The 12,241-nt window shown below is 41.8% G+C and overlaps 1 protein-coding gene across 2 annotated transcripts in view; it reads right to left on the bottom strand.

The window, feature by feature from the left end:
- AIG1 (androgen induced 1) overlaps positions 1 to 6,530 on the bottom strand; it is a 161,914-nt gene extending 155,384 nt beyond the window's left edge. For both annotated transcript variants that reach the window (XM_087817660.1, XM_087817661.1), the window contains exon 1: positions 6,333 to 6,530. In XM_087817660.1, the coding sequence (XP_087673786.1) occupies positions 6,333 to 6,473 (141 nt within the window). In that variant the 5' untranslated portion in view covers positions 6,474 to 6,530. The remainder of the gene's footprint in view (positions 1 to 6,332) is intronic.
- Positions 6,531 to 12,241: the final 5,711 nt, after the last annotated feature.

Here is a 12,241-nt window from a genome sequence, read left to right as displayed (position 1 = left end):
TTCTAAAGAACAGTTTGTAAGCAGTTTCTGTGGTCATTCTTGATTAGCCTATCTTCATGGAGCCCATCGAAGCTCATTCCTTATCTTGCTCCAGAATAGATTTGATTAAGGGATGACCCGAATTCAAAGAGAGCTCTGTGCTCTCTGGACGCTGGTAGGCCTGCCCTGCAGGTGAGAAAAGGGCCCTCTGGCTGTCTAGCCATAGGCAGCTCCACATAAAGGAAAGCTCTGTTGTTATGGAATCGTAAGCAGTGAGATTTTTCCAAGCATGCCTGGCTCACAGGAATATCTGATTCAATATGGAAAATTGTATTCTTGTTCACGGTTCCACAGAAACACATGACACTCAGGGGAACACAGAGAAACAAATGAAAACCCTCAAGAGCAGCTACCAATTTTGCTAAATGTTATACCAGAGATGGGGGATGGCAGGGATGGGGAAAGAAGTGACCTCAACTAGTGGTCAGATGACTTTCTGTAATTTCTACAACCGTTGTAACTTGGAAAGGGAATGGATGATTATATCCTCAACTATGTCCCCTACTCAGACAAAACCAGGCCGCTATTCTTTGTTGGATCCCAAAGAAGTACTTTCAAAGAAGGTGCCATGCAAAGTGTTACACTCATAATTCTTCTCCCAGGTTAAGAAAAATTATTTAATTCTTCAAGTTCATGTGCACATTTCAGGGTCAAGGATGATTCTACTAAAATTTTTTTTTGCAGTTTCACTTTCTTTGTATAATATCCAAAAACAAAAACAATAAAAACAAAAAACAAAAAAACCACCTCATTTTGTTCACTGAGTACTCGATGCATTTTTGGCCTTCACGTGGCATTCTGTGGTTTTAACTGGCAAAACTAAGTATCATAGTTATAGGACATGCAGAATCTCTTCTCAAGATATTTAACTTCCTATTTAAAATTAGGCCATGAACTAGAGTTAAGAATATTTTATTGTAAGTATATGAGTAAATATAAGACAAACTCAAGTGCGTTATTTAGTATACTTATGTAGTTCTAATTTTTAAACATTTTCTTTAAATGTCAAAAATCCTTAGCATGTCTGAAAGCAAAAAATGTACCCTCCAGGTTTTCTTGACCATTTCCTGATAGAGATCACCCCAGGCTTTTCAACATCTGAAGCCTTATCTGTCCTTCTCACTCTGTGGTTTTCTTAAGTTCTTGTGCAGTAGAGATTTAGATAACAAAAATAAGTGCCTAGATCACATTACCTTAAACCTCTAGGAAAATGCCTTCACCCAGTCAAAATACACAACCATGCCTTTGGCTTTCATAAAATCATGATACAAGAAATGTCAACTATAAGACTACTTCCATTTATTCTGCTAAAAACCAATCAGAGGCATTACTACTATGCTACCCAATGTTCTCTGTACAACAGTCCGAGTGATAACCTTGAAAAGTCAGTACCTGGAAAGCACTGTTTTTTCCTGGTAAATTGCTAACACTAGTGGTAATGCAATCAAATGTGTATTCTTTTTCTCCTTGGTTGCCCTGAAGATATTAATCTAGTATCTAATCTTGTTTTCACAATGGCAGTAAATAACCTATCCCTGGTGCCTAATGCATATTTTTCCGTTCCTTTTATTTTAAAGTTGTCATTTTTTATAACATGTTTTTAATCATGCCACAGTAAGAGTCACCTTCAATGTATTTTGAAATATTTTTAAATATGTTTTAAGTAGAGTAGTCAGGATTAATATATTGAGACAGTGTTCTATAAACTATTCCATGTTAAATTAGCAAACAGAAATGCTGTGGCTTAGAGCAGCGTTCACCACATTATAATGCACAGTCAAACCATCTGATGATACTATTAAAGTGTAGACTCCGATTTAGAAGGCCTGAGGTGGAGCTCAGCGTTCCCCTTTCTAGCAGGCTCCCAGATAAGGTGGAACCTTTGGTCCCCAGACCGCACTTCAAGGAGGCAGGGCCTGAACAATCTTCTAAGCATGTACAGATGAAAAGTCAGTGCAGGAAGGATAGAAAGTCAAATGCAGCCGGCAGGGATAACTTTCCGAATGGTGGGGAGCACCAACTAGAGCACAGGGGACAGCCAGACTTCTGTTTCAATCTTTAAAAATCAAACGTCTTAAATCCAATGTCAATATTAATTTAAGGTTTGATAACAAATGTCCAGTTCATGTTTTTCAGAGAAGTTGATTCTGGCTCATGGGTTAGACATTCTACCATATACATCTGAATAAAGTTCTGGTTGATATATTTGAAAAAGTCCTATTATTTTTAATGTTACAGGAGGAGACAGGACAAGAAAAGAATGCTCACTGAAAATTTGGTAAGAAAAAATGTCCAGTTGTTCGAATGTTTAAAAACACCAATAATACTCCAGCACTACTTTGAGGCCTCAACATGCATCTGTTTTTTTCTTATAATTTATTTATGCTGGTTTTATTCTGATTCCTCATTTTTACCATCTTTGAGGGCAATTATCTTTTAATTAGTGATCAGTGAATGAATCTGTATCTTTTGAAGAAAATTCATCAGCTGCAATATTGGGTAAGGAGGTATTTAAACATCAGTTAGTTTAAATTTTCTTTCCAGCTTATTTCCAGTTAAGGGTATTCCTTCTCCTGGCACAGCATGTTGCATAGTGATAGTCTCCAAAATACTTTACAGTAGAGCAAAGACCTAGTTTTTCCAATGTTGTTCAGTTTCTACAGATTCTCATATTGCCCATTGTTATATGTATGTCTCCTCTGCATAGTTTCATAGCTGCAGTAAGCAGAAACCTATATTTTGGTTAAAGCTCAAATTAACCAATTACCTAATAGACATAAAGAACTAGCTGAGTCACTGCCTAAGCACAACAATGTTTAGGATTTTTTTTCTAGGTCAGAGGATATAAAGTCACATGTACTAGCTTTCCATTGCTGCTGTAACAAATTACCATACATTTAGTGACTTAAACAACACACAATTACTAGTTTACACTTGGGGAGGGCAGACGTTCAAAATGGGTCTCACCAGGTTAAAACCAAGGTGTCAGCAGGGCTGTATTCCCTTGTCCTTTCCAGCTTCTAGACACCCCACCTCCCACATGCCTTGGCTCTTGGCCCTTTCTTTCATCTTCAAACCCAGCCATGTTGCATCTCTTTGTGACTTTCTTCAGCAGTCAAATCTTCTTCCAACTGATTCCTCTTATGCCTCCCTTCACTTTTAAGAACCCTTGTGATTTACTTTGGGCCCACCTGGAGAACCCAGGATACTCTCCCTATTTTAACGTCAGCTAGTTAGCAGCCTCAACTCTCCTTTGCCGTGTAAACTAATGTAGTCACAGATTCCAGGCGTTAGGACACGAACATCTTTGAGACCCATTTTTCTGCCTACCATGCCACAGCGTTCCGTTTCCATTTACTAACTTGAATTTTCTTGAAGCACTGTAGTTCTCTTATAGTTTTTCAATGCTGGGAAAAGAAGCTCTTGGGGAATAACAGTATAAAATTATGGAGAGCAATAACTTGCATTTCAGTTATTAACCATGAGCTCTGATTCTATTGGGATGACTCATACTCAAAGAAAGATATGGATATAGCTGGAGTGGCTCCTGCCACATAACCATCTGCTCCTGGATACGCATAGCCTGAGATTCCTGACTCACATTCTGGTAAACTGATGCCATGGAACATGGAATCAGACTGTGGCCATCAGGATAAATGTCCAGACTCCCTGCAAGCCAACTGGACTAGAAAAAAGGACTTCTCCTTAAAATTTTGAGAAGCCAAACCCTTTTCCAAAATTGCTCTAATGAACTTAGAATCATTAAAATTGTCCAAGGCACTAAACAATGAAGTTCAGTTTTTCTTTACTCACAAAAATGAAAAATTAAATGGGTAAATTATAGTAGCCTAATCTTTTTAAGCAATGCCTAAGGATTGACAAGATAGTTATTCTAACAGCTGTATAAGGCTTAAGCTCTAAAGACTATAAATCCATATATATATATATCCCTAAATATATATATACTTTAAATCACTAATATATATATTTCTTGACTTAAAAATATTAGTGATATATAGTTTACTTTGCGTGTTTCTGTGAATATATGCTACACATACTTTCTCATAAGCACTCTACACATAATTCTCACAAAGAGAATTATTATATTTCAATCAGAAACACAGAGAGTAAGAAATTTGAATGACTGGCTGAAGGCCCTATACAAATAAATTTGTATATAAATTGTATACAAATAAATTTGAATTTAAATATAAAACAAAAGTTTCAAATTTGAATTTATGCCTGAATTCTGATAGACAAAAGTATATTTGTAATGATAAGTATTTAAAATAGACAAGTCCAATCAATCACCAAAGGCTAAAATATAAACTGTATGACAGTTTAAGTAGAGTCGAATTGGCTCTACTACAGTTTCCTGTCACACAGAGGTTAGGAGAAGTATAATGTTTTATGTGAGTCTTGTTTTTCAATACGCAGTAAGCAGTGCCAATGGGAGAATCGGTCATCTCTCATGGATTAACCAACATGGATTTCTATCCCTCTCACCCAGTGACCCCCTTCTCTGCTCCCCCCCCCACACTATATCTAATATGAAGGTACTTCTGAGAACTTGTTCATAATTGCTATGGCTCTGCTGGAGTCACCATCAGTATTTTAGCTCAACATTGATCCTTGGTGGCACTGAAATGGGCCCGCTCTGGGTGAGATCTGATTGAGGAAGGGGATACTGTAGTAATCTAAGAGAAATTCTGTTTGCATAGCCCCTAAAAGAATTCTGAAAACCTAGGCACATATTTTTAAACGACATCTAAACATTTTTAACCTAAGTTTAAACGCTTCAAAAAGGGACATGATTTCTAACACCCTGCTTGCTACATATTTATCAGAACCTCAGGGCTGTAGATTTCACTCGTTCTATCTATGGCAAGTGTGCTATATTGCATAATTGGCAGAGTCAATCCTCACTGACGAGGCAGTCAACCCAAAACACCTTCCTGCCAGTCAACCCAAAACACCTTCCTGTCAAAACAAGGATGACTTCGCTTTCCAATCAAATGGGAAGACAGTCCTGGTGACAATCTTGTATCTTATGAATGCTAAAAGGAACAGATAAATACAGCACGGAGCCTTGTCATGTGCTCATCCCTTGGAGGAATGGGGAACAAAAATTAAAAAAGGACCTGGCGGGCATCCCCCGTATGGAGAGAGCTCAATCTCAAGAAAGACACGGAAGCTGAAGGTCTGAAAAACGAAACCCTGGAAACACTGGGAAGTCAAACGGGAAAAAAGAGCTTCAGCTCCTCTCTGAATGTATCTAACGAAACACCAACATAAGGTGGTTTTTCTAAATAAAAACCCTGTGACTACACTTGTTTGAAGGATTCCAGGCCTTTGGAAATATCTTAAAGCAGGTATCCAGTTCTCTTCATGGAAACTGAGGGTCCATGGAGATGCTAATCTTGCTTGTGCAGCCAACCTCGTGTGTCACCTCGGACAGGCAGGTCTGGCTCCAGGGCTGGTTCCACATCTTCTGTCGTCCTTAGCACTGGTCGCTGGCCTTTGAACCCTCTGCCGTACCTGATGACCTTTCGGTGCGCACTGGAGAGCCGATTAGCCGCCTTCCTTCTGAAGCTCCTGGGTTCCGCCCCGTGTCTCCTTGGGCCTTAGGGTCGTGTGCTAGCCTCTGGCCCTTCTAGTGCCACAAGTGGATGCAGCACGTGAAAAACAGACCCCCTCCCCCCGCAATTGCCAAGGCTGTTCGGTTGTGCCAACGGGAAGCTGCTTATGCAAACAAATGCACACATTCACGTGGGAAGGCGAGGAAGAGTGTGAGGTCACGCTGCAGAGGCATTTTGAAAATGTCCCCAATGTTTCTGGGTGAAAGGTGGTACGGGGATGCCGGACAATGGGCAGAAGACAACTTTATTAGGCGCCTTCCCTTCCTCGCGTGGAGGGTTTGGGTGCTTTCCGAGGGCGCGCCGGGTCCTTCGCCAGCGCGGTTTCCACAGCTGCGGGAACTTGATCCCACGACGGGCGCTCCGTGGCGCGCCTCGGCGAGTGGGCTGAGGCCCCCGGGGCCGAGGTCGTCAGTCCTCTCAGGAAGCCGAGGCTCTTCCCGCGTCACCTCTTACCGGCGGGTCTGCTCCCCTGCGAACAGCCTGCACCTGGCTGCACCCCACCTCCACGCGGGCCCGCGACCAGGTAACGCGGCGCCGCGCGGCCTCCAGGCGCGGTCGGGGGGCGGCGGCCGCAGGCGCGTGCGCGCAGGTGCCGGGGCGCCCCCGCCGCGCGGCGGGGCGCGGGGCGAGGGGGAGGGGAGAGGGCGGCCTTACCAGGTCTATGAACGTCAGGAACTTCCAGCTCCCGCCGTAGGTCTGGTGCGAGGGCATTTCGATGGCCTTGTAGTTGCACAGGATAGAGCAGTAGGACAGCAGGATCGCCACCCGCAGCACCTGGCAGGGCACGAGCGCCATGCTCGCCAAAGGCCTGGGCTGCGGGCTGCCGGGCCGCGCGGAGGGCGGGCGCGAGGCGCGGGGTGCGCGGCGGGGGCCGGGCCGCGGGGCGGGGCGGGGCGGGGCGGGGCGCGCCCCCGGGGACCCGGCGACCGCGAGCGCCGGGGCGACCTGCGCGGGCGGGGCGGCGGCGCGGGCGCTGCCCGTGGCCGGGGCCGGGCGGAGGGCGTGGCGTCACCTCTGTCGTCATCTCCGTCATTCTGTTCCTGCGCGCTCGGCCCGGGGGAGCCCGCCGGGGCGCCCCCTAGGAGCGCCAGGAGCTGGGGGTGGCCCCGAGCGCCCATGGGGCACGGGACGGGTGCGCCGCGCTGCAGGACTGCTGCTGGTGACCACGGCGGGGCTGCGGGAGGTCGGGAGCCCTGCCTGGAAAAGGGGACCCCAGGGTGGACCGGTGTCCCACATGGATTTCGGCCAAGGTCCTTGCGGTTGTTCCTGTTGGGCAAATAGGGTGCGTGGTGGAGGCGTGGATGTGGGGTGTGGAGCTGCGCGTGGGCAGAGTGACTCGCTTTATTTTGGCCCCAGCTGGATTGTTGGTAGGCTAGGCTGCTGTTCATCACTGTGAAATTCCCTTATAAATTCTGTCCCAGTAGACAGACTTCCTGCACTTTCTACAGGAGGTTTCTAAAGAGCCTTTTAATACTTAAGAAGACAGACAGTGAACTTTGGCCAAAGAGGTTTATGGATAAAAGGTTATAAAGAAAGAAAGTGTCAGATGACTGTTTATGCTACAAGACTGCATTCTGCTTAAAAACAAATCATTCTGAGTTTGGATGTAAAACCATATATGTAATTGAATACTGATCTTTTCTGGTTAAACTGGTTTTGCCCTTTCGATTATTTAATTTTTCCTGCACTACACATACAGGGATTAATGGAAGGAAAATAAATATAAACTGGATTCCCTTTGACTCCCAGTAAATGTTGTCACATTGGAGTTTCATCAGTCTGTGGGCAGCATAATCACCTCAAGCCAACCAGAGGCAGGGGCAAGTTATGAAAAGACAACATAGGTATTTCCTGGGGATCCATTTAAAACAGGTGCCTTCTCCAAATAGGCTCTGAGTCAGAGACTGTGGGAGGGTGGGGGACGGAAAGCAAGTGAGAGAGAAGGAGAGAAAGAGAAAGTTGTAACTCCCAATGTTTGCCTGAAAATTTCCAATCAAGCTGTAAACCAAACCTAAGAAACGCAGATTTTTTAAATTGGCCTTGTAATTATGCTAATAGAAACACTGTCACAAAAAATCAAGATAATTCCAAGAAGATTCTACCAGCCTAAAAACTATTCATTATTGATGATTTGTAGCTTTATCATCATGTGAAAGTTGGGTCTTTTTTTTTTAATTGTGTGTCCATACTACATGTTCATAAGCTTGCAAAATTTAAAAGTTGATCTACTGAAGATCTATCTTGCTAGGTCTTTAATAAAGTTTTATGAGTTCATGAGATATCCTTTTAGTTTGATATGCCTTCCTACCTTACAATTTAGAAAATCATTAATAAAACTCCCTGTCCCCATTATCACAAAATATAAAAATATTTTCATAAAGCCTTCATTCAGTTCCTTTTTAAAATAAATAACTATAGCACTCAAAAAAGTGTTTTGAATCTCTTCTAATGGATTTGCCTTTGTTATTTTGTGATTGTCTAACCATGGTGAGATCATGAGTTTTGTGGCAATTTTTAATGAAACATTTGCATAAACTTTGACTCAAATATTTTATGGAGAATGTCAGTCCACACTTTTGGGAACTTCTTGATAACTATGTACTAACATGTCCCGGTTGCTCTTTTTGCTTTTTAGTCGATATCTAATAATCTTAGCTATGTTTTAAAGGTATTTGTTGTGAAAAACGATATTAATCTACACACGGATTTTTTTTTTACAATGTAAATAATACAATGGGGTATTGCTTTTAAAACTTCACTCTGTAGCAAATTATCCTTTCTTATGTGCTATAATACAATATTCACTGATAAGTATTTACATGAAGACTCTATATTTGGGCTCAGTAATACATTGTGAGGGGCGATATCTGTGTGTTGCTTGGTTGTCTTCTTTCTGCCACAGAATTAGTGGGATGGAGAATAGGCTTATCCAGGTGAATTTCATGGAAACACCTTTCGCAAGGGAAGATTTCAACACCCTGGTTTAGCTTCTAGTTACATTAGTGTTTTTATTATTGTAATAGCTCTTACTCTTGGTTTGCATATGGGCTGAAGGCAAATTCCTTGAGTACTTTTTAAAATTGATATTCTTCTTATTTGTCTTCTTTTTGAGGGGGAGGGTGTCTGACATGTTGGTGATGATAATCCTTGCTAACTTTGGAACGGACAGGGACCCCTGTGTCTCCCTTATGTTGTATTCCAAGAAGCCAACTTCATATAGCCATGGGTCTTTGCTTGAGGTCTTTGCTTACAGGAGGAAGAATTGTTTATGCATATCCTTACACTAGTCAATGTTTATGCTTTTCCTTTGATTCTGTGTTTACATTAGACAAGCATTTCCTAAGAGTACCAAAGTATTTGAGCAAATTATTTTCCCCTTCACATTTTTCTGCACCCAGGGTAGATGTTGGGATGTGCTCCTTTGAGAGTCTTGGGCATGAGAAAAACCCCTTTGGTATCACAGAAAAGACAGCTTTGAATTGCTTATTTTTTCTTCATTATAAAAGTTGCATATTTATGATATATTAAAATAGGAAAGCCTCTCATCAACCGGAGAAAACACTGCAAACATTTTATCATATACCTGGAAGTCTTTTTACAATATAAAGGGTGGGCAAAAATAGATTTACAGTTGTGAGTACGTGAAACACAGAGTTTATTCTCATTATTTATTATTATTATTATTATTGTTGTTAATATTATTATTAACCTACTTTCACCCACCCTTGTATACTTAGCTTTTTGTGACATACTGTGTAACAATTGCATCAGATTTCTTTTGCTTTAAATTTAATATGAACGTTCTCTTATTATTTAAAACTCTTTAAAATTATGTTCAATGATTATATAACATGACATAATAGGAACATATATTTTGCTTAAACTTTTCTCTTTTTTTAGATATTTAGGTTTTCAGCTTTTTATTACTATAAATACATTGTAATGTCTGCATTTTGAGCTGAGAAAGACACTTTTTAAAAGATTATTTATACCTAACATCAGTTAAGATACCACCCTTTTATAAACTAATGTATATATTTTTCACCTGTGTTTATATTAATTGAGCCAAGTAGAGCTCTTTTGCCTTAGAGGGAACTTGGGAAAGATTAAGATTTAAATGAGTGAGGTAGGTAAAAAATCACTCTTTTTTTTCACACAACTGATGCTCACTTTTAAAATTTCCTTAGGTATGAAACATAGTGCCAAATGCATTTAATTAGTCAGATTTTTTTGCATTTAACCAGAAAGAGTTGTTATTTACAGGCCAGTGAGCAGCAGCTATTGGCAGTTGCACAATTGTTGCTGGTTGCAACAGTTTTCGCTTAAAATAGACTATTTGCTATAGGGAAGTCTACTAAGTGATATTTCTAAATACCAAGGATTCTGTGGAGAGTCATTAAAAAGCTTTAGAGAAAGTAGTGTGGAGATCAGGTGAGAGTCACCGTCCAGATCTCCCTGAATCTTTCGGTGCGTTTGCCAGTGCTACTTGTCCTGCTTGAACCCTCTCTCTTCCTGTGCGTATGTCCAGACCCAGCACATCTGGCTGGACTCCGTGTGGTCCCCTCTGGCAGTCCCGCTAGGATATAGGATGTGGTTTATCTGTTCTGAGCGATCCTTGTAGATGGCTTACTGGTGATTCATATTCTACGTGTACTCATTGTATCCTTCTTAAAGCCTGTCCCCTCCTCAGTGCCCCAATCTTTGGAAACTGTACCACCGTCTATATTAGAACTAGATGGCCTGGGAGTGTCAGTCTCTTAAAGGTGCTAAAATATCCCTGGCAGTGTGGCAAGTTGAAGGTAATCCACTTGCCAGAATTCTTCTCAGGAAGGAGACTGTGCTTCTAAGGAGAAACGTGTTCATAAACTACTTTGGTGGATGGGGTGAAGAGAGGTCTCCTAAAACATTTGAGATGAACATAAATCATTGCTAAATTTCTTCTCCCCAGTGGGTGTCAGGGTAATTGCAGAGTTTCCGTTTTGCTGAGTAGAGTCTACATAGGAGTTTGGTGCTAGACCTCACTTGCTCTGGGGAGTAGAGAAGAGGTGGGCCACCACCACCAGGGGGCCTTTCTTCCCCACAGCCTTCAGCCTCTAGCCTAAATAAATGTTAAACAGACAATTAACAGATACTTCAGACGTCTTAAACTCAAATCCTTCAGAGAACAAACATGTATCAGAGCTAAGTAAAGCTAGGTGTAAGGCAATGGGCATGGCTGGGTCTATAACAAACCAGCGTAAATGCCCTAAATGCATTTTAATTCAAATTTAAAAAAATTGTGTTAGCCCAAAAAAAGCACACCTGTGCGCTAGAGTCAGCTGCAGGTTGGAACTTTTGGATTATCCTTTTGAAAGAGTGCTATGTTAATACGTGAACACTTTATCCAGGATGTCCAAAAGGCCCTGTCACTCAGTCATCATCGTCATCGTCATCGTCATCGTCATCATCATCATCATCATCATCTGTAAGAGCGAAGATTGCTTTGGTTGTAGCTGACAACCTTATTCCTGGAAACAGGATGGAGGAAATCATGAAGACAGGACAAAAGGACACATGTACAGTGCCTCTTAAGGAAAGTTTGCAGCAGAAGCTGCCACACAACTATTCCACCTTCGCCTCATTGGCCAGCACCCTTCCACTTGGCCAAAGCTAGGAAAAGCAGCCTCCATCCTGGGGCTGCTCAGCCCAAAACCAGGACTCTATTTTTAGGGATGGGAACTGTTATGGGTTGAACTGTGCTCCCCAAAAGGACATGTTGAAGTTCTAATTCCTCAGAAAGTAGCCTTATTTGGAAATAGGGTCATTGCAGATGTAATTAGTGTTTCAACTTCCATTATTGCACCTTTTAAAAGAATTATGAATTCCATTATCATAGGAATACTTATTTTCCCCCCAAACTCAACATTTGCTTTACTCTTCATGCCCCATGGACACAAATAATTCATATCACCTTCTCCACCTGTCAGAATTCTACTCATCTTTGAAAGCCCAGCTCTGGCAGCAATTCTCTAATAATACCTGCACTTGCAAATACTTTGCCAATGAGGAAGCACTTTCACATTATACTAAGTAATGATCTTGGCATCTTCTCCTAATGGAGCAGCTGGTGAGCATCCCTGGCACAACCGCCATCACCTTCTCGCAGGAGGTTGCCCCGAGATGCCCTTCCCATGGAACCAGCCAGGGAACACACTTACCAGAGAGCATTTTCTCTCTTTTGTAAGATGGAAAATGTATTCCCCAATAGTCTGAGATTGTGTGAAGCAGTTAATTAAACTATTCCCTTGGGACCAGACTCTTTGTCCATCTAAGGCAAAACTTGGAGGAACTGGTAGCCTCTGCAGTAAGCAATGGCACAGAAATGCAGAATGCCGGGATGATGTGATGGGTTGCTACTTCTTACCATATTAAGCAACTTTTCCAAGAATTAAGGGCAGCTAAAATGTCTGCATTCCACTTATTGGCCTTCTGTGTCAGTTATCCTCGGAGCTAGTTAAAAGTCTGTTTTAAAAATTGTATAATAAAAATGTATAATAAACACTCAGCACAAAAAAAGAGTTCAA

This window comes from Miniopterus natalensis, chromosome 5 (assembly GCF_054644295.1).
Source record: "Miniopterus natalensis isolate mMinNat1 chromosome 5, mMinNat1.hap1, whole genome shotgun sequence".
Lineage (NCBI taxonomy): Eukaryota > Metazoa > Chordata > Mammalia > Chiroptera > Miniopteridae > Miniopterus > Miniopterus natalensis.
The sequence above is the reverse complement of the archived record's forward strand: the minus strand, read 5'-3'. Positions and strand labels throughout refer to the sequence as shown.